We start from the raw sequence: 26,332 nt of genomic DNA on the forward strand, positions 1-26,332 counted from the left end.
TTGCTCACGTACCTTGGTCAGAGAATGACCTCCCAGCAATTATGAGCAGTTCCTAAAAGAAAACTAACCTGTTAATTTTCATTACAGGGTACAAGCCATCAAGCCCACCTGTTTGGGTTAGAACCATTCACAACATATCACATTGGAATTGTGGCCACAAACCAGGCAGGAGAAGTTTCAAGCCCTTGGACCATGGTTCACACCCTAGAATCTTCCCCAAGTGGACTGAGCAACTTCACAGTGGAACAGCAAGAGAACGGCCGAGCATTGTTGCTACAGTGGTCAGAGCCTGTAAAAACCAATGGTGTGATTAAGGTAACGTCTACCCTGAATATGAAGGCATGTTTGGTGTTCTCCAGATAAATAGATGAGCCCTGACATGCCATCATGTCACTGTGGGAAAACACCCTTCACAGTCGGTTTAATTCTCCTTGATCGCTCCTCCAGGCACTTAATCATAGATCAGAGAAAACTGGCTCCCGTGTGTTATGCTTGCTATGAACCCAACACTGAGCTAAGTGCACTCTGTGGATTATCTCATTTAATTTTCACATCAACACTACGAGGTAGCTACCACTAAACTTCATGAGGCATAATAAAGGCTAAATAATTGCCCAAGCCCACATTGCAAATGACTGAATTGCAATTTGAAGTCAGGAAGTCACGCTAAAACTGAACCCTAAATGATTGTTCTTACTGCCTCCTGAATTACCCTGCCCAGTTATTTACTCAAGACTTGCCTAACTTACACTTTGAGCAGAGCTCACTAAGCAGAGGACAGGAAGCCCTACACGTCTGCTGACTCCCCCACCTCCATGCAGAACCATGAGGAGTCGTCTTATTAATGTCATAGATGTCTCACGTTTCACTGGTCTATGAGCACAAAGAAAGTTGCATTTCCATTATCAGACTGCATTTAGATACTTTGAATAATCACCCATGTGAAAGCCAGCCTTCGTCTCCCTCTCTAATGTTCCTCTCCAACGGTAGGGGGACTTACCAGTCAGTCTATTACTGCCTCTAGTCTTGGACCAGCAGTTAGGCCCTCATCACCTACCTTCTGCAGAATTCCCCAGCCCGCAGCTGCTCTAGACCCTCTGCCTTCCTTTACCACTCCCTCTCAAGATGGCAAGGAGTCCCCTGTCAATTCCACACAGAACAGTTAAGACTAAGCTGCAACTTTGCTGAAAGCTTCTCTAAAAACCCTGTAAGGAAGATGACAGCAGATACTACCTACAGCAAAAACTTAGAACTGTCATGCGAGCTCACAGGCTCAGGCCCATCCTCGTGGGCCTCCATGTAACAGCCTTGCTGCTTAGCCCAATGGCCGCCTCTCAGCTGAGTGCCAGGCCTGCCACAGGCAGCAGAAGTAGGCTGCTTTCTACAAGCCTGCTACATGTGACAGAGCCTGACTTCCCCTACTCTAGTACAGGAGGCTGAACCCGGAGGATCCGTGGTCTTAAAATCCAAGCCAGAGCCCTAAGATTTCATCAGAGAAAAGAATCCTTTCACACTCATCGAAGTACCTCCCTTTGTGAGTGTTTGTTTCCCATTCTGGTGTCTGCCTTTTCCTGGCATGATTGACAATAGGAATATCTACTCCTTTATCTTCATTTCCATTTCACCAAATATTTATTGAGCTTCTACTAAGTACCAGGCATTTATTCAGGAGTGAACAAAACAGGCAAGATCCCTGCTATCACACACCTTACCTGTGTGTGTGTGTGTGTGTGTGTGTGTGTGTGTGTGCGCATGAATGGTGGGGGTACAGAGAGGCAAACAAAAAGCTAGTACACAAATAAACAAGAGAATTTCAGAGCAGAATGAATACTATAAAGAAAATTAAATAGAATAATATAATTATGCCTGCTCAGGCTATTTTAGAATGGATGATCACTTGAATTGAGTTGACATTTGAGCTGAGCCCTGAATGACAAGACCGAGTCAGTCATGTGAAGATATGAGAGCAAAATGTTTCAGACAAAGTGAACAGCAAATGCAAGGCCTGAAGCCAGAAATGAACTTGGTGTGTTCAAATGAAGGGAAGAAAGCCACTGTGGTTGAAGCATTGGGAGGGAGAGAAAGATGAGATTGGCAGATTGGTAGGAGGTGGACTGTGCCCAACCTTGTGGGCTGTGATGAGTTTGGAATTTATTCTAAGTGCAATGAAAAATTACTGGAGGGTTCAGGCAAAGGAGTAGCATAATCAAATTCATGTTTTTCAAAATCACTCTGGCTGCTATGTAGAAAATGGACTCTAAGAAGACCAGTTGAGTTTAGGAGATATTAAAAACTCAGGGTAGAATGAGTGGGTGCTGTGAGGGTACAGGACATGGGTGGAGTGGAGATACATCCAGAAAGCAAAGTTCACAAGATCTGTTAATGGACTGGATGTGAAATATGAATGAAAAGGGATAGTTCAGGCCCTGAGTCCTTGACTGGGTAAGTAAGGGTGGAAATTCTACAGGTTTGAAGGGGTAAGTAGGCAGTTGGAGGTAGAAATCTAGAATTCTCAAGGCAGTTCTTCACAAACATAAATATACCTATATTTATAGGTATTTATAGTATATGGGTGGTGTGCAAATCCATGTGCCTGGAGGAAATCAGACATAGGAGAATATAACTAAAGATGATGAGAGACTAGGCTCAGGCTCTGGGGAATACAAAAATTTGGAGGTCTAGAGGAGGAAGTGGGGCCAGCAAAGAACATTGAGAAGAGGCAGGTGAGGTAGAAGGAAAAGTAGATGAGTGGGGCATCTCAAAACTGTGGCAAGAGTCTGTTGAATGCTGTTGAGAGATCAAGTGGAATGAGGGCAGAGAAGTCATCCTGGATCAGGAAATGACGTAATCATTTTGACCTTGACAAGGAGATCAAGTGGTGAAATGAGAAACCTGGTTGGGATGGCCTGAGGAGAAAATGGGAAGAGAAGGAATTGAGGATAAACAACTCTTTAAAGGAGTATAGGGGAAAAGCAGAGAAACTGGGCAGTAGCTGGCGGACTATAGTGTCAAGAAGTTTTATTTAAAAATCAATGAAAGATACTAGAGTACATTTAAACACTAATGGAAATAGCCCAGTAGAGGGAGATCAATCGGTGATGCAAGAGATAATGAGAATGATGGCAGGAGTGAGAGCTGTAGGAAGAGGGAGACATGGGATCCAGGGCTCAGGTGGGCCACACAGGGGCAGAGATACTTCATCCATAGAATGAGGAAGGAGGGTGAACAGTGTAAGTCTAGATCCACATGGATACGGTGACGATCATATATAACATGAGAATATTCCTTTCTGACTGCTTCTGTTTTCCCAATCAAATATAGGGTTCTGTCAACAGCCACCTGTGAGACAGGGAAGAGGGTGTTGGCAGGTATTGGGGAAAAGAGAAGATATGAAAGCATCACTTTGGAAAATGAAAGAGCAAACATACAGAGGAATAGAACAGGACTACAAGTGGGAATCACCCACTTAACATTTATAGTAAGAAATTTAAAGTGAGACCAGTCAGCATATCTGAGTGTTTTCTCCCAAACCCAGAGAGAAGCTAAGGTACAGAGGGAAAGCTAAATTTAATACTAGATAGAGATTTGCTAGGTGAATATGAAGGGGCTCAGTGACTCATAGAGGCTTTCAATTTGATTATGGAAGCTGAGCTTTCTTCAGAAAATATACTATTTCTCTTCCCTCAGGGGTGTGAGCTTGCACTAGGATCCCAGCTAGAAAAAAAATCACACTGAAATATGGGAGTCCAACATAAACAGATTTCCAAAAGTCTAGGCTATTTCATCTTAAATAACATTAAAGTATATCAACAGTCCAGTCGAAGTTAAGTTTCCCCGTGAGAATGTTTCAAACTAGATTTGCCTCCCAAGAGATTCTGATATACGTCCCAGCCCCACTTGAGGGACGCCACCCTAGGGAGTCACCACCATCCCCAAGAATGTATCGTATCTCTCAGGTGCACTGAGGCTGGAAGAGGGTAGGAAATCACTATACAAAAACATCTATATTCAAGTTGAGTTACTTCCCATCTTTCCCAAAGAACAATGAATAATATGGAATGAAAATTTGCTCTACATTTGTAATGAGTGCTCAGAGGATTTTCCCCAACAAAAGAACACTTTGCTCCAAAGGAGCAGTCAATTCTTCCAAGGCATGCGAGAGAATACGGGGAGGGGGAGAGAGGGGTTCTCCACCTTCTACTCATCAATGTCTGCATCTACATTTGTGTATATATGTATAACATCCATATGTATATATGTGCATGTATGTGTGCCCACACATGGATACACAGACATGTTCAGGCTTGGCACCCTGGTACAAATGATTAAGCATTATAATTCCATTTCCCAGTAAATGCCATAGGAGACAATGTAGATAGTTCTTACCCCACTCAGAATGAGACCCAAAGTGCTTGTCATCTATAAAACAGGGTATTTGAATACTGTTCCTTTTTAAAAAAACAAAAATAAGAGGAAACCCTATGAGCACTTTTTAAGCCAAAGAATCAGCTTCAATAGTCCTTAGCTTTTAGATATGTGCTTACATGATACCCAACGTTTAGAAAAAAAAAAAGGCAAAGAAAACTATTGTTCCTTTTTTTGTGGACTTTTTGTGGACTTTTTGTGTTACAGTAACTGGAAAAGAGCACATTCCCGAAACTAATATCAGAATGCTTCATCTGGATTGGGATCATCAAAAGGAAAAATTGGAGGGTGAGAAGGGTAAAAGGGACAAAATAGCTACACCAAGAAATCATAGGCTACACATAGGCTACATAGGCTTATTTTCCCTCTGCTTCTCTTCTTCCTGCAGGCATACAACGTCTTCAGTGAGGGTATCCTCGAGTACGCGGGCCTGAATCGTGAGTTTCTCTTCCGACGCCTGGACCCTTTCACTCTCTACACACTGACCCTGGAGGCCTGCACCAGGGCTGGCTGTACACACTCAGTGCCCCAGCCTCTGTGGACAGATGAAGCTCCTCCCCACTCTCAGCTGGCTCCTACCATCCAGTCTGTGGGACCCACAAGCATTGAGCTGAGCTGGTCTGAGCCTATACACCCAAATGGAAAGATAATTCGCTATGAAGTGATTCGCAGGTGCTTTGAGGGAAAAGCTTGGGGAAATCAGACAATCGAGGCCGATGAGAAAATTGTTTTCACGGAATATAATACAGGAAGGAACACATTTATGTATACTGACACTGGTTTGCAACCATGGACGCGGTGTGAATATAAAATCCACACTTGGAATTCGGCAGGTCACACCTGGAGCTCTTGGAGTGTGGTAAAGACAATGCAGGCGCCCCCAGAAGGCGTCTCTCCCCCTGAAATAGCCTATGCATCTACGAATCCCCCAAAACTGCTGATTTCCTGGATCCCGCCAGAACAGCCTAATGGTATTATCCAGTCGTATAAACTTCAAAGGAACGGAGTGCTCTATCCTTTCAGCTTTGATGCCGTGACTTTCAATTATACCGATGAAGAGCTGCTTCCGTTCTCCACATACAGTTATGCGGTCATCGCCTGTTCAAGTGGAGGCTGCTCCTCGAGCAAACCCACCAGCATTACGACCCTCGAGGCAGCTCCAGCCGGGGTCAGCCCTCCAGCTCTCTGGGTCATCAGTGCTACCCAAATAAATGTATCGTGGTCACCGCCATCAATTCAAAATGGAAAGATCACTAAATATTTGCTGAGATTGGACGGGAAGGAGTACCTTGCTGGGCAGGGCCTGTCCCTGCTGGTTTCCCACCTGCAGCCTTATACTCAGTATGATTTCTCCCTGGTGGCCTGCACAAAAGGAGGTTGTACAGCTAGCGCATCGAAATCTGCCTGGACAATGGAGGCCCCACCGCAGAACATGGACCCTCCAAAAGTGCAAGTCACAGGCTCAGAGTCAATAGAGATCACCTGGAAACCTCCTAGAAACTCAAATGGCCAGATCAGAAGTTATGAACTTAGACGGGATGGAACCATTGTCTACACTGGCCTGGAAACGCGCTATCATGATTTCACTCTCACCCCAGGTGTGGAGTACGGCTACACGGTGGCCGCCAACAACAGCCAAGGTGGGGTTTTGAGTCCACTCGTCAAAGACAGAACCAGCCCCTCAGCGCCTTCAGGGATAGAACCCCCAAAATTGAAGGCCAAGGGCCCTCAAGAGATTTCAGTCAACTGGGATGCCCCAGTGAGGACAAATGGCGATATCGTCAACTACACCCTCTTTCTCCGAGAGCTATTTGATAAAGAAACAAAAACCATACACATAAACACAACTCATAAGTCTTTTGACACACAGTCACTCGTAGTAGACCAGCTGAAGCCATTTCACAGGTAGGTGGTCGACTCCGGGTTTTCTAAGAGCAACACTGTCCTTTCTATAGTGTAAGCCCTTACACAGTGTAAATGAAAACTCTAAAACGAGATGTAGGATGTCCCCAACCCCTGATCATGTAAGCACTGACAGTGGACTAACAACATCCTCATCCGGCCAAAGCTTGTTTGCATAACTTCTAGAGAGCAAAATGCTTGCAGGTGGTACCTTGAGAGTCCGTTTTTTTCAGAAATGTTTGCAATTCACCACAATGTCTGGGACAAGCGATACAGAGATGGGACCCCTTCCCTGAGTTGAGACCCTCCTGAAAACACACAGGCCCCTAGACAGTTCTGAGAGCCCAAATGGGGTTATCTGACCCAGGCTGTGAAAAAAATTGGGTATTATTTTAAAGATCAAAAAGGTGCCAGTGAGAGTTATTACCAGCCAGAGTTGGACTGACCCAAATTTTGTTTTGGGGAGAGCCTTTTCTACGGAATCCAGCACTTGTGCCGGGGATAATGAGACTCATCTGACTCTATACCCTCATCCCCTTAGGGTTTCCCCAGCTCTGATCTCATGACTTCCGAGGACGGTGCCACTTTGCCAGCTCATGTGTCTCACTGATCCTACTCTGGGCTCTCTGACGTGCATGGATGTGTGTCTCTCTCTACACGAAGGAACCTTCCCACTGGCCCTTTTCCTATAGCTTAAAGAATTACTTGGCATCTTTCCCCATCACATTTTAAGTAACTTACATCCCCAAGGAGAAGAGTAATAAAAGACATTTTATGCTTAAAATTTAGTAAAATGAACAGAACCACTTAAAAAAAATTAAAGGCTGAAAGAGTGTTGATTTCCAACCACCACTGCTAAAATTCAGCTATTATTGTAATCTACTGATGTGTAGATTAGATCCCTCCTATAATTATCTCTGATATATAGTGCTGTTTAAATGAAACATTCATGGTCTTATGCATCTACTCATGACAATTATTTAAGGTCGCATTAAATATTAAACAGTAATTAAAACTTCCGTAGGTATCTTTCATAGCTAATCCACATGCTGTGTGAGTTGCCTTTTATCTGACTCTGATTCAGGGCATTAAAGAGACCCAGGTTAGCTGCACAGCTATACATTTTATTCTGACTTCTTTTTTTACCTGACTGGTAACTGCAAGTTTTAAAAATCGTATCAAGTTGCTCCCCTTTGAAACTCTTACTCAGAAAGATTTCTAGAGAAGAATAAAGTTTCCAGAGGTGAGAGGAGCACTTCTCACAGGCTGGGGAGGGGGAAAAAAGCTTGATAGCCTCATAAGCCCAACGATGATATTTAAGGGGATAAGAGATGTCCTCTTTACTCTCTACTCTAATTGAAGATGTAAGTGACAGTAAATGACTTAAAACAGCCCCTCACTTGTAGATGAAGTTGGACTTCATGTAGTTTGTGGTTTTTCTAGCAGCTTAATGTCTACTGGATACTGCAAATTAGCGTGTCCTCCTGGGCACCTCCAGCCGATCAGTAGGAAGAAGGAGCCTGGGAATCCTCTAAGTAGCAAAAGGCACATGAGCCAGAATTTTAAAACTGCCACAGATAATCTGGAAAACGATCCATGTGTGGACAATTGACTTCACAGAATTGTTTTGGAGTCAGATCTGCCATATGCACCCACGAACTGATGTGCCCATAAACCAGTAGTCTCATCACGGTGGAGATAAGCATGGGAGGAGCAGACAGGAAGGAGAAGCAGAAAGCAGGAATGAAAGATGTCACAAAAGAAGGAAAAAGAAGTGTAATGGAGAAGGGAAAGTGGGAAAAAGAAGAGGGAAGGAGAAATAGAAAAAAAGCAAGGAAGAGAACAGAAAGCAGTGGTAAGAGGAGAGAAAGCAGAAAAGAGAAGAGGAAAAGGTAGGAGACAAAGGAAACAAAGATGGAAAGAAAGGTGGCTGCGGCTTGAGGGAAAACCAAGGATGTCGTAAAATCAGCAGGGCATGGGAACAGAGGGAAAAGAGCACTTACGTGCAGCCATAGGCACTTAATACTAACAAAAGCCCCTCTTGTTGGAAAGGGAAAGTCCCAGCTATGTAAATAGAACTTTCTAGGCAGCAGCAGACCAACTACGAGGCAAAACATAATTGATTGGTTGAGTTTAACTGGATGGTGATAAGGTGTCTCCATGATTGATAATCTAGTGTGTAGCTGGGTTAACTTTGGCCCCAAAAGGTCTTTCTGTGGTGTAAGAGAGCCTGTTTTAAGATGTCAGGTATCAGGTGAGGGGATTTATTACCACGGAGACTTTAACTCCATGATGTTCCTTCATGACCTGGAAACATTCCTGGGGAATCATTCAGCCCCAGCCGCAGATGTAGAAGAAGCCCAAGGCTACTGAAAACTGGTTCATACCCCCCAAGATGCACATTCGTCATCACTGTGTTAAGTAACTCTGCAGCGTACCAGAATTTTTTTTTATGTTGGAGAGAATCTTGAAAGTTCATTTATTCCTTACATTCCTGTTTAGGGAAGAATTGTGCCCACCCCTTTCCGGACAGATGAGAATCTGTTTTAGTTTGGAAAGCCAGGATGATTTAACATGTTCTAAAATTTTCATGGAAATAGAACTTTGTCGTTCTTTAAAAAGGCTAGCTGTAGATAAGAATAAACATGAACTTAGTTGTCTTTTTCTCTTCGAAAAACAGTCTTTTAAAGATCTTTTCCGTGAAAATCTATTTTGCCAATAATGGGCAGTTTCTGCCTTGTGTCCTGAAGGTATGAAGTACGAATTCAAGCCTGCACCATGCTGGGGTGTGCATCAAGTGACTGGACATCCACACAGACCCCTGAGGTCGCACCCCAGGTGCAACCGCCTCCACATGTCGAGGTACGGATGGCACCAGGGGGGTTCCAGCCCCTGGTTTCCCTTTTATGGACAGGACCGCTTCAGCCAAATGGAAACGTTTTACATTATGAGTTGTACAGAAGACAAATAGCAACTCAGCCCGGAAAATCGAATCCAGTGCTAACCTATAACGGAAGCTCAACCTCGTTCACGGACTTTGAACTGTCGCCTTTCACAGAATATGAGTATCAGGTAAGAAATGTGTATTATCACCAATCCACACTGAGATTGTAGGCGCACGTCAGCACCTGCCTGTAAAAATCACTTGCAATATGAAAAGCCACTTAAAGAGACATGGGGCTTAAGGAATTTAATAAGGTCCTTTAAAAATTTGTAAGCAGTAAATGAGTGGGGAAAGACCATATTCATTTGCCTTCTTAATTTCCTTGGTTCTTGATCCATGTGATATGTGCTTGTTATTCCTATGTAAATTTCAGGTGAAGTATTTGCATTTCTTATTAATGAAGTAGTTTCTACCATTAAGCTTCCCTCTGTCAGTATTGCCTTGGCAGGAAACACTCCTTGTTAAAATATCACTTTGAAAGTAATTCATTCATTGTACCAAGATCAAGCAAAACCCAGTGGCAAGTACCTTCACCCTCTGTGCTCAAGAAAGATGTGGAATGTTGAGGAATGTCTAGAGGAAAACAGCTAACCTGCTCATGGGGACAAATCAAGTTTTGTATGAGAGCAGCCTAAAAAATCGGACTTTGCATATCCCTAAAAAGTTGAGAATTGAGAAAAATATTCGGAAAGCGTTTTGAAATCTATAGAGGACTTCTGTTAGGTTTACTTTGTCGTGCTACCAGAGTGCTTTTGATTCCTCTTATGATAGCACCCCACTTCCCCGGGAGGATGATCCCCCCCCCCACCCCTTGCCCAGGTTTGGTGGGAGTATCATTCCCTGAATGTGTCAGGCTGTCTCCTAACCAAGTGATGGGCACCGGGGCCATGCTCAGCCCCTCAGATTCGTCTGGGGCTTGATCCTCAGCACGATGACTCACAATTTTAAAAGGCAGAGGTGAGAAGTCCTGATAAAATATCCCCAATCTCAATCCAAAAGCTTTTCTTTTTTATCCCTGCGATTTGCAGGCTCGATCATTCAACTGTTCTTTTAATTCCAGATTCTCCCAAGAAACTCCCTTTTGCTTAAGTCAGAATCATTTTCTCACTTGGAGTCCGAAGCTCGCTGGTTGATGCAAGCTGCAAGCACTCAGTGCCAGGCACAATGCCAAATGCAAGTTGTTAAAAGAGGAAACTGAGCCTTGAATGACTTACCATACCCAGAAGTAATAAAATCACTAAGTCACTAGAAATATGTGGAGCAAATCAGTGAGGGTAGTAATTAGAGGTAATATTTTAGTGTGAGGAGAGTGTATTTTTGGCCAATAATGTATGAGATTAGTTACCCAATGAACTTAGTGAACATTGAAAATGTAAGTAGATTCTTGAATGCTTTGGAGACATACGTGGGTATATATCCCTAATCCCTTGTTTTCATTTCCAAATCTAAAACTCGCTTAAAAATGAGAGTTTTTTCCTAGGTTTGGCACAACTCATTTGGCAACAAAACTCAGTCTGAACAAACTTGAGACTGTTTGCAGCATTTATCCCATCTAATGTGAATATTTATATGTTTGCTACAGAAATATTGTGTTTCATTACCAGATCATTCTGAGGATATTACAAAATATGCAATATATGTATTGTATTACCTTTCCAAAATCTGAAAAAAAAAAAATATTTAAAAACACATCAGGCCCCAAGGGTTTAGGGTGAGGATTATGGTTTATATTATGAAGGAACAAAATACCTAGTGATACCACAGTTGGAAACAGCCAGAGTCTCTGTGGCTGGCCATCCTTTTGTTCTTTTCTCTATATCTTTACTAAAAAGTGTCAAGTTATCAAAGACTCTTTTATTCTCAATTCTCTAGTCTCCTTTATAAATAAAAGCACACCTTTATGACAGAGCTGAATGGAATCAGCATGAAATCTTCAGCCTCTAATTAGACGAAACCAAATATCCCATTGTGGGGCACCTGGGCAGTCGGTTAGGCATCTGACTCTTAATTTCAGCTCAGTCATGATCTCACAGTTCATGGGATCGAGCCCCATGTCAGGCTACAGGCTGACAGTGCAGAGCCTGCTTGGGATCCTCTCTCTCCCTTTCTCTCTGCCCCTCCTCTATTCATGCTCTCTCCTTCTCTCTCTCTTTCTCGCTCTCTCAAAATAAATAAACATTAACCAAAACAAAAACAAAAACAAAAAACGACCCATAGATACTGAAAGTAAACCAGTGATTATAGCTTCTTTGGCATTATGTTGTGTCATCGGGTTCAATAACTGGCCTCGTGATCCATAGAAGTCTTATGCCAGTTTTTTTAAGGAATGGTAAACCCCATGCATGTATCTTAGCTCTCGTGAGTTTTCTTAACAGGACAGGACCTAAGGACAAGCAGGAGCCAAGGGACCCATAGTTCAGAGGAAAGTGGACTCAGACTATGCTGTTCCTTTTGTAACCCTTCCTGTCAGCTCTGTGTCATGTTCCTCCTCCTTACTCTTTCCACCCAAATGGGTGCATTTCATTGGTTTTTCATAACAAACTGGTCTCAAATTTTCATTTACTAGCTAATCCTACCTTGTTACAATATAAGGATAGAGAGCAGGAGGGTAAAATCTAGACTATCTGCCCCAAACTCAGTCCTCACAGGAAATATTTTGAAAAATATAGATTAAATGCTGGAATAAATGAACTAAAATATTGGATTTATTTAGCCTGTGTAACTGCTGAGTCTATATAGACCCTGAGTAATCTCACAGAAGCTATTTAGGATGTAATGTACTACAAGAATTGATTTCCCTTTTACAAAAGAACGTTTTGCCGTTGAGATGAATTTGCATTGCTCTCAAATTTGTCTGAGGGTTACTTCATCTGCAAGCTGCCTTTCAGAAAACACCTTCATTGCCCTAGAGACATCAGTTCACCCAACATCTGTCAATGATTTGACCCTTCTGCAGAGGATTGTATTTGTGAGGTGATTTGTATTGGTATGGTATAAAACCAAAGAACTGAGAAACTGCCCAGAGATATAGACCTACTCATCAAAAGGGTGGTGATGATCTGTAATTGGGTAGGTAACCTTCCACTTGGTATACCAGGAGGGTGTCTGATGCCATTGCCCATCCTCCTATATGACCCTACACCATTGTACTCTTTTCTGTTTTGGTATCTGACAAAATTTATTATGTGGGAAAAACAAGACAGCACTGACTAGAATAAATTCACCAATCAGTTGACCAGTGTTTGAGTTCTGGGAGAAAAGAGTATAGAATGGATGAGTTTTGATGGACAGAAGGGACAGAAACTATGTTCTTACTTAGAGAAAGGGGATTCCCTCACTCCAGGAAACTCTGAAGAGTGAGAACCAGCCAATGTCACTTACCTTACAACAATTCACATAACCAGCTTGATAACTGTTGCATTTGAAGGTGGGCAAAAGTCATGTGATATTACAGGCACTTTCTAAGTTTTCAGTGATACTTCAATATTGAACATCTTAAAGAAGTGGTTCCCAGTGTTTCTAGTACAAAAGGATCACCCAAGAAGCAAGTTCAAAGTGCAGATTCTAAGGCGTTAGGGTGGGGATTTCCAGAATTTGTATTTTTAACAAGCAGCTTAGATGGCCCATAACTCTATTTTTTTTTTTGAGAGAAAGAGAGAGAGAAATACTACCCCAGAGGGTACAGCATTGTTGCTATGCTACTTAAGCCGGATCTTCAAGTGGTGATTTCCTAATTCAGTGGCTCTGAGCCCTGACTGCACATTAGAATCACCTGGGGAACTTTAACCACGTTCCCGATGCCCTGGCCCCATCAGTCTGTAGTTCTGATTCTGGGATGGGTCCAGGCATCAGTGCGTTTCAAAAGGTCCCCAGGTGATTCTAATGTGCAGCCAGGGCTGAGAATCATAGTCCTAAACCATCATAAACCGATTGCCTAAATAAGTGAAGCCAGCTCTCCACAAGTGCCGAATTTACGTGATGATAATTGATGACCAACCTATTTACCTCAGTCTATCATGGTCATCTTGGTCTATCCATGACTTTCCCAAACAAGAGTCCTACTGTTGTGGTATGAAGCCAGAAAGGGGGCAGAATATATTATCTGCAAAGTTTATGTTTCAATTGATCATATAATTTCTTTTAGTCTTGCTCATGGGTTTTGTTTGATGTTTGTTGTTTTACTTTGTTTTGTTTCTCATTTGGGAGACCTGGTCTTTGGTAGTAAGAGAACATTCAGCACCTTTAAAATGGCATTTTCCTAATTTGATTCATTTCGATACAGCTTCCAGAGATTCTGAAGGATCAGCTTTAATAAAAACTGTAAGATCTGAAATATGAATCATAGAAATTTGGAAGTGGTTTTTTCTATGTCACAAGATGGATGGGGTGTCTTTGCAGAACCACACAGCACAGAGTCTCTTTAGAGAACAAGCATTCTCACTGAATTTCAAATACAATTTAGTTTACCAAAACCTAATTCTCAAAAACTCTGTAAAATGTGTGATTCATACATAAATGAAATGCATCTTTACTGAACAAAATTCTTCAATGCACAGACCTTTTCCTTGAATGGAGATTACAGGCTTCCTGTTCCACGGAATATTTACGAACGCAAAGAGATACTTTTCACGGGCAATGCTCATTTCTGTCTTCAACTTTTCCAAATTAGGCTGTACTGACATATATGGTATAAACCTCCACATTCTCTGTGGGGAAGCTCTTAATTGTTCAGCAAGCAAATTAAGACGGTAGTCTCTGCACAGGCTTTGGAGAGGGACCCGTGTGTGAGTCTACTCCATAAGCAGCTTCAATTTTGACCTGCGGGGAGTGAGCTGGGGCCAATGAGCAGCTCCCGGTAATTGTGCATTCATATTCATACTCTCGCTTAAGGCAATGACTCACCATGGGTTTGCTAGGGCCTGCCATGGCTCCCCCTTTCACCGAATCATGCTGTCAGTGACTTAATTAGTTTTTCTGAAACTTCCCCACTTTGACAGCTTTTTGCAATAAGCACCTACACTCGCACGATCTCCGAGGCCTCCGGTGCCTCGTAACTGGGTGACTGAGAAGTGACAGGTCAGCCTCAGAGGAAACTCTATGACTCACTAAGTGTGGGTCTGATAGGGCCGGTGCTGAGGAAGGCCACACGGGATGGCAGGTTGCTGTTTTCTAACAGACCGACCCTGCCTCCAAAAAATTCTGTCCAAAAATTTATGCCGAAGAGGATGGAAGGGCTGAGAAGGAGACATACTAGGGGACTCTCACTGTTCCCACCAGAAACATCTGTCTGAAGACTGCAGGGGGGGCTAGTGAGGCCCTCTCTGTGCACCCCCACAAGGTGCGGGTGACAGCTGGAAGGGAGGACAGAAAGGACAGCAGCTTCTAGCCCTTCTCTATTTCTGGATCCTGGAGCAAATTAACCTTTCCCAGTGATTTTCCCCTGAGTTAAAATAATAATTATAATTTTTATTTTAGAGAGAGACAGAGTGAGCTCAAGCAGAGGAAAGGTGCAGAAGAGAGGTAGAGACAGAGACAGAGACAGAGAATCCCAAGCAGGCTCCATGCCCAGTAAAGAGCCCCACAGGGACCTCAATCCCATGACCCTGGGATCTTGACTTGAGCCAAAATCAAGAGTTGGGCGTTCATCTGACTGAACCACCCAGGCACCCCTCCCCTATGTTTAATAGTTCTCCCCAGTTCTAAATTCTAGCAGCCTAAGAGGTGGGAATTTATAACCATACACTTTAAAAACTCCAAATCAAATTTTATCTTCTTTTGATTTAATCTATAGTTAGTAAAACAGGACAGAATATATTCTGATCCTAAACAATTTCATTTTCTAATAGTGTTTAAGTTGTATCAAAGCAAGTGCTTTCATGAGACCAGCTTCAGACAATCAATAGTTGTATGGTTCTCTACCACCAAAATGGACATGTGGAAACACCAGTAGAGGTGAGGTGTTTCCTAATGAAACCCAATGTATTTCTTTACTAGTAAATGTATTTAATAAATTATAAATATATTATAAAATATAAATGTAAATAAATAACAATTTATTTCATTTACCGCATATAAGAGTCCCATTAGGTTCTTGAGAAAACTTACATCATCATTAATGTATCTTGATTATTTTACTACAAGTGATAGAAAGCCACCTTTAACTTAAACATAAAGATATTGTTTCTTTTCACCCATTTGGGAAAGGGACCAAAGAAATTCCTTGAAACCAAGGGTAAGGTGCAAACACCAGACCTCCACAGGGGCCTGGGGTACAGAACTCAAAGCTGTCAGATTCATTCCTTCTCTTCTTCCTGCATCTCAAATTGTCTCCTTTTGGCCTCATCCAACACCAGACTCTCTCCGGGCATTGGAGAAAATCACCCCTGACACTGTCTGATTCAAACGTTCTTTATGCCTTGGTTTCTTTGTCCTTAAAATGTTGATTGGAGCAGCATTGAACTCATGAACTTGCTTTGGGATTGAACAAGTTGATAAATGGATGTGGTTAGCACAGTGTCTCATACATAGGAACTACTCACCCAATACAATTATGATAGCTATTAATATTATTGCCCTCCCACCTCAGAGTAGAAAGAGGACTTCTCTTTCTCAGTATGCATAAGTCAACCAAGAGCCAGACTTTCACTGACCCCCTAGTGCCATATGCCTTCCTGTGACCAAGAATGGAGGACTTTGATCTAATAGGCCTAGTCATAGGGCCCCTCTCCTACAGCCAGGGCTTTATGAATATGTGGGAAACACTCTCAGCCAGAAACGAGGGCTTTCCCAGCACACTGCACACACCCACCATGCTACTGTAAAATAGTTACAATTCCCAGGCTCTTCCCCATTAGAAGCTCATAGCCATTCTGTTTTCCAGATCAAGAAATTGAGTGAAATAACACAGCTTGGACAAGATACTTAATTTCCCATAGTCTCACTTTAAAAAAACAAAATGGGTGTGTTAGAAGAACTAAGAGATCTTATATACCTAACGGGATGACTGCTGCATCTCCCCACTCTATCCTCAGCCCCTACTATTTAAAAGTACAAGATACTTTCTTCTGAGACAGAAAAGAGCCAGGTTAAAAAACAAAACAAAACAAAACAAAAAAAACCTCTTATGTCTCTATCAGTGAGTCATTAATGAATTGCTAGAATAAAAAATCTCCAACCAAGAGCACAATTGGCTCTGAAGGTGTGATGCCCCTTCAGTGAAGTGGTCCAATCTTCTTTGTCCTTGCCACTTCTCTTCTCAGGACAAGAATACCTTACCCACATACCCGTGACTAAGATTCCGTCCAACTTTGAGTCTGAGTCTACACTTCTGTGACTAGCTATGCGATTCAGATGGCTCGTTTTCTGTTGCTATCGCCTTTATCCTATCGTGTTCCTAAGCATTTTCCATACCACTTTTAGAGAAAACTTATTGAGCATGTTTTCTGTTTGGTTTTGGACTTGCATTTAATTAGGTATTAATCTCGCTAACGTATTTCTGACCAGCATGGAGGCTTTTGTTTGGTTAGTCTTTCCCACAAGAACTAAGCTGCTTCCACCCCCAGCTCCCACAGCTCAAGGTATTAAATGATTTATTGATATTGTCTGTCTCAAACAGTGAATTCATTCTAAAACTTTAGTGCTGAAGTGCTATAGCTCAGACCGAAGGCCATCAGGACACTTCCATGAATAAAAGTCTGAATTCTGCCACGAGACCAGGGACCGTGTCATTTTTTGCCATCCGGCTTTTGGTTCCAGCTGGAGATCATTTCTACCTACGTGTGTGTGAGCACACTCAGGAGCATGCTCTAGTTCACATGTGTGCATGTCTTTTTGTTCTTTTTCTCTCTCATGGCATCCCTTAGGACTCTATTCTTAAGCTCGATTGTTGGCAATCTTTACATTGCCTTTGAGACAAGTTATTCATCTGAGGGTGTGTTGGTTCTCACCCTCATGCTGATGCAATTCAGATGTATATTTCACTTAAGCCAATATTGATCCTCGTATCTTTGTGTTGGAAGCTTGTATGCTGGACATGAAATGTTCAATGCGACCAAATTTTCTCCTGCTGAAGGCAGAAAATGTGTAATTTCAACCACCCCATGGCTCTTCATTGACAGTTCCTGTTCAGTGTGAAAATCAAGGCTCCCCACATTCATCTGAAGTGTAGGTTCCATAAAAATATCCAGGAAAGAAAAATACCCATTACTTTATCCTGTTACTTGAATACATAATAATGTATTATTAAGCACCTGCCATGTTCAAAATGGATGTCTAGTTGCTAGGACTGGGGCAGGAGGGTAGAAACCATGAACTCTCTTCCTCAGGAGCTTATCATTTAGTTGATAAGACAAACACACCCATGAATAATGTATCCATAAAAATATAGGGATGGGGCGCCTGGGTGGCTCAGTCAGTTAAGAGTCTGACTCTTGATTTTGGCTCAGGTCGTAATCTCTCGATTCTTGAGATTGAGCTCCACATCAGGCTCTGCACGGACAGCACAGAGCCTGCTTGGAGTTCTCTCTCTCCCTCTCTCTCTGCCCTCCCTCACACTCTCTTTTTCTCTCTCAAAATAAATGAATAAACATTTAAAAATGTATATACAGCTGGTAATATAAGCTATGAAGAGAGATATTTGAAAGATCTGAGTGGTGGTGCAGCAGAAAGAGGGAGAAACCGAGAATGCCTTATCTTCAGGACAGCACAATTTCCACACCAAAGTCTCATGGCCCCTCCGATCCCACTCACTGGCCAGACAGGCTTGAGGAGCACAGGTGGTACTTGACTGAAATCATTCCATGCGGACATGAGGAGGCACTATTCCTCTATTTCTTCAGTCTCTCAAAAAATTATTTCCAATCTCTCCATGCTCATTATGATCAAATGCCAATCTCAGCCCACCCGTTGTTATTGGTGCCTGTGTCAGATTTGGAAATGTTTTCCCCGGTGTCAGGATCTCAGCAGGAAACAGATGGCATACTCAAAGGGGCCTTTGAAGAGAATTAAATGAAAAGGCTATTTATGGAGGTGTAGGCAGGATTAAGAGAATCAACAAGGGATGTTAAAGTACCCAGGGACTAGCAAAAGCCAGAAGCTATTACCTTCTAGGCCTAAGGGGAAGAAGCTGTTCCCGGAACCCAGCAAATGCTATAGCCAGTGAGGCGGGGCTGCCCCCGTAGAAACTGAGATCATAGAGAAAGAGTGCAGGCTTGCCAAACCGGGATGCCAAAGACAGGGATCAGGAGAAATTAAAAAACTGAACTCTCTCCTTCCTTTGGTCAAATCCGACTGGAAAGAAGCCAGAGGGAGGAGAAGATCCCTAAGGCAGTCTGCAGAGTCACTCCCCAGTGCACAGAGCAGGGCAGACAATGGATCTGGAGGCAATTTAGCATATCCCCCATTCTTCAGATTGGTGCTGCCTCTCACTCAATATGTGACGAAGAATCCTTTCCACGCTAGAGGATCGCCTGGCAAGCTTTGGCTCGCCACTCCATGATTATTGATAAAACACTAAGTAAATCTGAAGGCTTAAGGAGGATTGCACTTAAGTACTTGGACTGATGGTATATTTCCATTAAATTCTAAATAAATGTCTTGGTCTATATGAAGCAATCAAATCTACAGGTAGAAACCAAGACGTTAAGACGCTTCAGTAAATCACATGCTTTCAATTGAAATCTTTAAGACGATGGTTGAGACTCTCTCTTGTGAATTGATTTATCTGCTGATGGATCTGATCATTACTAAGATGCCTAAAAGCATCTTGGACACTGTGCAGTTCTCTCCTTGATGCCTATGGCATGTTTGTAATGGGAACCGGAGATAAAATTCTTTTCTCTGAAGAATCCAGTGAATTGCTCCATTGTTTCCTTTTGCTTAGATTCGGGGATGCTTTTAAGAAATTTTAAGTGATAATAACGCAAAGTAGAGAACGCTATCCAATAAGCAAATTTTTATCTCGGAACGATATTTCTCAAAAGCCAGGCTTTAATTTGCTCTAACCCACAACATTTTAGAAAAGAGAAGTACCTGGAAAAAGACACACAGATGCAGCCTGAGCTCATAATGCTATGAAGTGTTTTCAGATCTATGGTTGATCCACCCCAGCTAAATGGAACCCAGAAGTGAGTTACAGGATTGCTGCTTAGTCCCACTTTCTCTTCCAAGTCATTGAGTCCCTCTCTCCTAAATTTTCACACAAAGAATATAAGAACCATTAATATTTTTAGTGCTTGCTATGTGCTGTGTTAAGAACTTTACATGTATTAACTCATAACAACCATTTGAAATAAAGGCTATTACTAATAAGAACATTTAGAAATCTGATGCATTGTGTGATTAGTTACCACGCCCCAAGGTATAGTAGGTAAGTCGAAGAACTTGAATTTGAACTTGAGATTCAGGTTCCAAAGACTGTGTCCCTAAACTCACCCCATTGTTGCTCCAAACTGCATTTGTAAACAGCTCTGGGTCTTTCAAAATCTTGATATTTATAAATGTACTTACCACCAACCCATTCCTTGGAACCCTATAAAAACATTCTTGCACATCAATCTCAGTAGTCCTGTGAGATAGATATTGCTCATGCTTCGGTATAATCAGGAGTCTGAAGGACCGTGCAAGTTACCTAGAAACATGACAGGGTCAGAACTCAGACCCGAGTCCGGTAATTGTTCTGCTGATCCACAGCTTCTTCAAGTCACCCCCATCAGGGGCATGAACTCATGACCTTGCAAAGATAAACTGACTCAGATTGTAATCTGGGCTGCAGGATTCACTGGCTCTGTAGTCTCAGCAAGGAATTTAAAACCTCTAAACCTGGAGAGCCTGGGTGGCTCAGTCTGTTAAGTGTATGACTTTGGTTCAGGTCATGATCTTCTGGTTTGTGAGTCTGAGCCCCACATCGGGCTCTGTGCTGACAGCTCGGAGCCTGGAGCCTGCTTCAAGTTCTGTGTCTCCCTCTCTCTGTGTCCCTCCCATGCCCCTATTCACTCTCTCTCTCTCAGAAATAAAGAAACACTAAAGTTTTTTTTAAATAAAACCTAAGCCTTTGTTTCCTTACCCATAAAATTGGGTGAAAGGACCTACCTTAGTAGGGTGGCTATAAACTTTGAACAAGTTAATTTAAAGGCCAGGGCATTGTCACTCACACGTAAAATTAAAATTTAACAGACAAATTCATAAAAAGTAATCAATACTCAGTTATTGCTATAAAATGTAAATCAGATAAAGTCAGATCCCTGCTGGGAATGCTCCCTTGGCTTCGCATAGAACGCAAAGTCCTCCTGGGTTCAACGGGTGCTTTTATTTATCCACTTTCCTCATCTCATTGCTCTCTGGCTCTTCTTACTCACTAAGCCCGGCCACACCAACCTTCTAGAGAATCCAGCCTCAGGGACTTTGCGCTTGCTCTTCTTTTGCCCAGAGTGTTTTCTCTTCCTTCCCATGGTGACCTCCTTCTTGCCATTAGCATCCCAGCTTGATTATCTTCTCCCGAGAGCCCCTCCTGGTGCTATTCTCCGCTATATTGTTATAGCTTATATAATTTATTCTATAGGTTGTTTCCTTTCTAGCACATAATACCTGTTCCTTTTGTGTTTGTGTACTTGCTGCCTTTCCCCACCAAGATGTCGACTCCAACCGTGTTCACATTGTATCCCTAACTCCTAGAACAGTGTTTGGCACGTAGAATGGCTCAGACAGTATCTGTTGGATTAATGGATGATTAAATTATCTCACCCAGTTAACTAGACTGTTATTACCAAAAACGTGATTCCCAATTGGTGATTGTGATCTTAGCTTACTGTAGCAACTATTGTGCAGAACGTATATGTTTCCAATGTTATATCAGTAGGGCATGGTTATTATTTTAGTTAACGTACTGGAATTTCACTACCTTTACACACATTTGGAGCGGTATGGAAAGTATGTGAATATCGTTTGCCTCTAACATGCGATAGTGTTAAGACGTGATAAGTGGCAGCCGGGATGGACACTACGACGTTTGTGGTAATTCCCACCATCTCACTTTGCGGCTGCTCTCCACAGAAACGGCCAGTCTCCGAAACTGCGGGGCTCTGCAACAGTTCCAGAGAAGGGAAGATGTGCCCAGGTCTTCCTTCCATGGCCTTATGTAGCAAAAGGTCAGGAGCTTGAGCTTTTACGGCACATACGTATCTCGGAAACCCGGCCTAACCACTTCCAAGTTGCAGAAACTTTTCTGTGCCTCCTTTTCCTCATGCAAAACAGTGATAATAATAATACTCACTCGATAGGATTGTTGGGAGGATGAAATAAAGCAGCATATATAATACAATTCTAAAAGTGCAAATGCTCAATGAACCCATTAATTACTTTTATGTGTCCTCCGTGAGAGCTGGACAGAACTGGGTTCCTATCTTCTCTCAGGGAGAACAGATAGAAGCAATAAAAAGTAGTGTGTGATAAATTCCAAATTCTCCTTCTTATTACTAAAATCAAACTGAGGCTAATTTTAGGATTTCCCACTATCACTGAAGCCAGTTTTCCATCCCTCGTGTTCATATTTATTGGGTGGCTCCAAAGAACAAGGCAGTATGCTAAGCGGCAGCGACAGAAAGCACCCCTTTCTAGCAAAGAAAATGTCTTATAATTTCTTTAGTAGCTTCACATCTCTGAATTTCAAAAGTAGCAGTGGAAAGGAAGACAATGTCTTGTGGTACCCTTGCTCCCCTGGGTCCCAGAATTCAATTAAAATCATGTTCCATCTTGCCTGATCCAAAGTGTTTTAGATGAAAGGATCCTGGAATGCAGAGACAATATCTGTAAAAGGATAACTCTAATGTAGCCAGTAAAGTCTCATGCAAACAGAGATGCTGAAAAAGTCCATTTGATGATGAAAGAAAATCAGATAGATAGAGAGTTAAATAGATAGCTACACGGAGCTTTCCAGCAAGCTGTTCCTTTATGACTATAGCCTGCAGGACTGCTTGTGAAATAAAATAATCGTGTAATCATGTAATTTCAGATTTATTGCCTTCTTTTTTTCGCCACGAGTCTCTCTAACCACAGTTCTGGCAAAGCCCATTTTGGCACATTGCTATTCAAACATATTCAAAACCCACGACAGGCTACCCTTTAAAAAGGCATTAGTGTAAGTGCCCTGGGAAAATAGACTCCAAGGTTGTAGATGAATTGATATGATTTCCTTGATTGTATCTTTTTATTTATGAGGCATAATTTATGAGCAGTAGAGAACAAACTGCAGTGAGTGATGACTCACTACAGCCAAAGTCATAAATCAGAAGCAGTGAAGGAAGTGGTGGTTTTGATCGAATCTATTGAATTAGCCGTTGGTTTAGCCAATACAGGTGTTGGAAAGACCTTTTTAATATCTGTTTGTCTCCCTCATGGGAATGTGATCACAATCTCATTACATGCCCCTAGGAAACAAATAATTTAATTGTTTGTCTGTTAACATGCAACCTATTTACTCAACTTATTAATTACTGGCATGGCCATTCATGTCAGGTTTTTGTTTTATTTCTGATATGAATTGTCACAAAGATATATCCATACTCTCTAGTTTTATAAAGAATGATGTTGCTTCTCTAGTGCTGTTCAATAGGAATATATCATCACTAGTGTTGAAATGCTTTTGTCTTATCAAAAATGGTCATTAGTCCACAAGAAGCATGTTACAGGATATCACAGAAGTTGCAGAGAACTCAAAAATCCCTCCATAGCTGAATCCTTTGAGAGTAGCAGTTATAATACATCTCTAGCAATACAACTAAGCAGCCTGGAAAAAGAGCAGAATCTCAAACTTCTCTAAGGGCTAGGACGGTCACTGTCACTTACATGAGGAGTCAACAGATTAGAAGTTCTTTGTGAAAGACCACTGGCTGAATATGGTTATCTCTGCCTTCCATTTTTGTATGGAAGTTGATAGTGAATACAAGAACGAATCGACATCGAGTGGGTGCTAACAGTATCGTCAATATCACTAAGCTGTTCTCTTGGCTTTCACAACACTTGTAGCATGCTGGTCTCTTAGCCAAAAGAATCATAAAATACTTTTACAACTAAGGAGAGTCCTTATGATATGATAAAGGAAAAACACATCAGGAAATCCCTGGAGATTGACACTAAGAATTTCTCTTTGCATAAAGACTATACTTGGAGGAGCGACTGGGGGGCTCAGTCGGTTGAGCATCCGTCTTTGGTGCAGGTTATGATCTCACGGTCCGTGGGTGCAAGCCCTGTGTCATGCTCACTGATGTCAGCGCAGACCCACTTCCGATCCTCTGTCCCTCTCTCTCTCTCTCTGCCTCCCCCCTCGTGCTCTTTCTCTCAGAAATAACATTAAAGAAAAAGACTAGGAAAACATCAGTCCTAAAGAATGTTACTTCAGAAAGCTATGAACCATTGGGTAAGACAAAGCACTAAGATGAAAACGACTTTACGGTTAAGTATAGAAATAAGGCTGAAGAATAACTAGCACTATAATGTAAGCACCCAACAGCTACCACTCCGGGGAAATTTCAGATCTATCTTGCCTTTCCCCTGTCCTGTGCAGAGTCACGGCCCCTTCTCTGTCTCTTTTACAAAAATTATTACAAACGCTTCTGTTCACAGATTCTTCCCTCCCTTCTGGAATCAAACTAAAGGAATAATGTGTTGAGAGGAATTGGGAGCATTTAGAATAATATTCATCTGGGCTGCAAGGGAAAAATAGATCCAACAAGCTCCAGAAATATCGGGGTTTCAAGAAATGTACACCTGGATTGAAAACTAGGTAGCAAATGTTCCTTCTCGAAAGCTAATGAACTCTGGTTCTGTTTGAAACCATGACCGCTGTAATAAACTCTGTAATGATGATTGCAGCTGTAACATATTCAAACAGATACATGCTTCATGCTTTTTTGAATGGCTGAAGGTAATGACAACAGAAATGCAAAGTACAATTCTAAACTGACTTCGATGAATACAAGTTTAAGAATGCATGTGGTGCCGAGGCGCCTGGGTGGCTCAGCCAGTTAAGCGTCTGACTTTGGCTCAGGTCATGATCTTGTGGTTCATGAGTTCGAGCCCTGCATCAGGCTCTGTGCTGACAGCTCAGAGACTGAAGCCCGCTTCAGGTTCTGTGTCTCCCTCTCTCTCTGCCCCTCCCCTGCTCATGCTCTGTCTCACTCTCTCGCAAAAATAAATCAACAACAACAACAAAAGAATGTACATAGCATCTACATGTATATTCCTGGTTCTATAAAGAATAGCCATCTGTGTTTCTCAAACAAGACTGGGCACAAGAATCAGTGTCGAAAAGGCAGGTTCCAAGGTCCTTCCACCACAAACACTAATATAGGGGCTCCAAAATGATTTTGATGATCATGGCCCAGGAACACATTTTGACAAAGACTTCTCTGATGGAAGATTTCTAGGAGGCAGTTTTAAATAGAGAAGAAATGATTAAACCCATCGTTTCCACAGCAGTGGGATCCTGGCAGTATGGTGGCACTTTAGGTAACTGAAATTTTTTAAGGCAAAATACAGTCATTAGTACTGGTTGAGGGAAGTAAATAAAAGAACAGTTTCATTTATTTAATGAATACTAACATAAATATGGTAATAGTAACTAGTTAGGTTTTTTAAATTAGATTGAAAATGGAAATATAAACAGAAATATCTACTACTTTTGCAGTCAATGATAGAATTTGTGGTTAAATGGTTTTATTTTGTTTTTATTCAAATAGTTAATTTACATTGTAACTCTTGTCATGGTCACAACCAAAACCTTAGAGAAGAGAACACCCCAATTTAGCCAGTCCAAACTTGCTCTCATTTTTCACAGCTATTCGTTGGGAGGTTCCTAACTCTTACAGTTGAGTGTGTGTGTGTGTGCGTGTGTGTGCGTGCAAGTGCTCACTAAACACAAATAACCAATTGTTTTAGTGAAAACTTTAATAATCTTTTTTTAGCTTATTTTTTATTGATATTGAGAGAGATAGAACAAGTGGAGACGGGGCAGAGGCGGAGGGAGACGGAATACTAAGTAGGCTCCATGCTGTCAGTACAGAGCCCGTTGTGGGGCTCGAACTCAGGAACCATGAGATCATGACCTGAGCCGAAATCAAGTCAGAACTTTAACCGACTGAACCACCTAGGCGCCCCTCATCTTTTTTTATTTATAAAATAATAAATATGTTCAGCTGGATACTGTAGGGATAAAGATATTCTGAATAAATAAAAAATGAAGAGTATCCTTACTTTTTTTTTTTAAGTTTATTTATTTATTTTGAGAGAGACAGAGAGCATGAGCGGGGAGGGGCAGAGAGAGAGGGAGAGAGAGAATCCCAAGCGGGCTCCATGTTGTCGGTGCGGAGCACGTTGTGGCGCTCGAACTCATGAACTGTGAGATCATGACCTGAGTCAGCTGCTTAACCAACTGAGCCACTCAGGCGCCCCAAGACTATCCTTACTTTTTGTCACTTGGCCTTGTAATTCAAAAGCCTTACTTGCTCTCATCCCATAAATATGTCCCTTCTTTTCTATGAGCAGCCCACACAGTAAAAGCCCACGTTTCTGTACCCTATGATCGTGTCAGGAAATCTTGGGACACAAACCAGATGGAGTGGCTTGTCAGGTAAAAAGTAGGTAACTAGGTGGTAATGGGTGAATGGATGGATGGATGGATTAGGTAAATGATAGGTAGATATGATAGACAGAGATAGATATGGCAGGCAATTCCATGGTCACAAGCTATTTTATTTCTTGATTTTTATATGGGTTCATTAAAATCAAAAGATCAGAGCATATTGCTCAAAATTTCCCATGCAAGATCTCTGCTTCTTTTTTCACACCGTATAAAGATGAACCCAAATCCTGGGGTCCTGTTTTGTCAGTAGAAATCAGAAGCATATCTGTTACTATTTTTATTCTGAACCCTGAACTATTACACTTCAGTTCCTTTGTTTCCTGCTTCACTGGGCATTGGCAGAAAGCCACAGCAATTTTTGGCTAAAAGACTTTTTACTTCAACAGACAGAGAGGATACCACGGACAGTTTCCTCTTTACTCTTCTTC

The 26,332-nt window shown here is 42.0% G+C and overlaps 1 protein-coding gene across 3 annotated transcripts in view; it reads left to right on the plus strand.

Annotated features, from left to right (window-relative positions):
• Positions 1 to 26,332, plus strand: part of USH2A (usherin) — a 739,062-nt gene that overhangs the window by 680,976 nt on the left and 31,754 nt on the right. For all 3 annotated transcript variants that reach the window (XM_019465619.2, XM_053908979.1, XM_053908980.1), the window contains exons 62-64: positions 88 to 315; positions 4,814 to 6,330; positions 9,078 to 9,399. In XM_019465619.2, coding sequence (XP_019321164.2) covers positions 88 to 315; positions 4,814 to 6,330; positions 9,078 to 9,399 — 2,067 coding nt within the window. The remainder of the gene's footprint in view (positions 1 to 87; positions 316 to 4,813; positions 6,331 to 9,077; positions 9,400 to 26,332) is intronic.

Source organism: Panthera pardus, unplaced genomic scaffold (genome assembly GCF_024362965.1).
Source record: "Panthera pardus isolate Hobbes unplaced genomic scaffold, ASM2436296v1 HiC_scaffold_21, whole genome shotgun sequence".
Taxonomy (NCBI): Eukaryota; Metazoa; Chordata; class Mammalia; order Carnivora; family Felidae; genus Panthera; species Panthera pardus.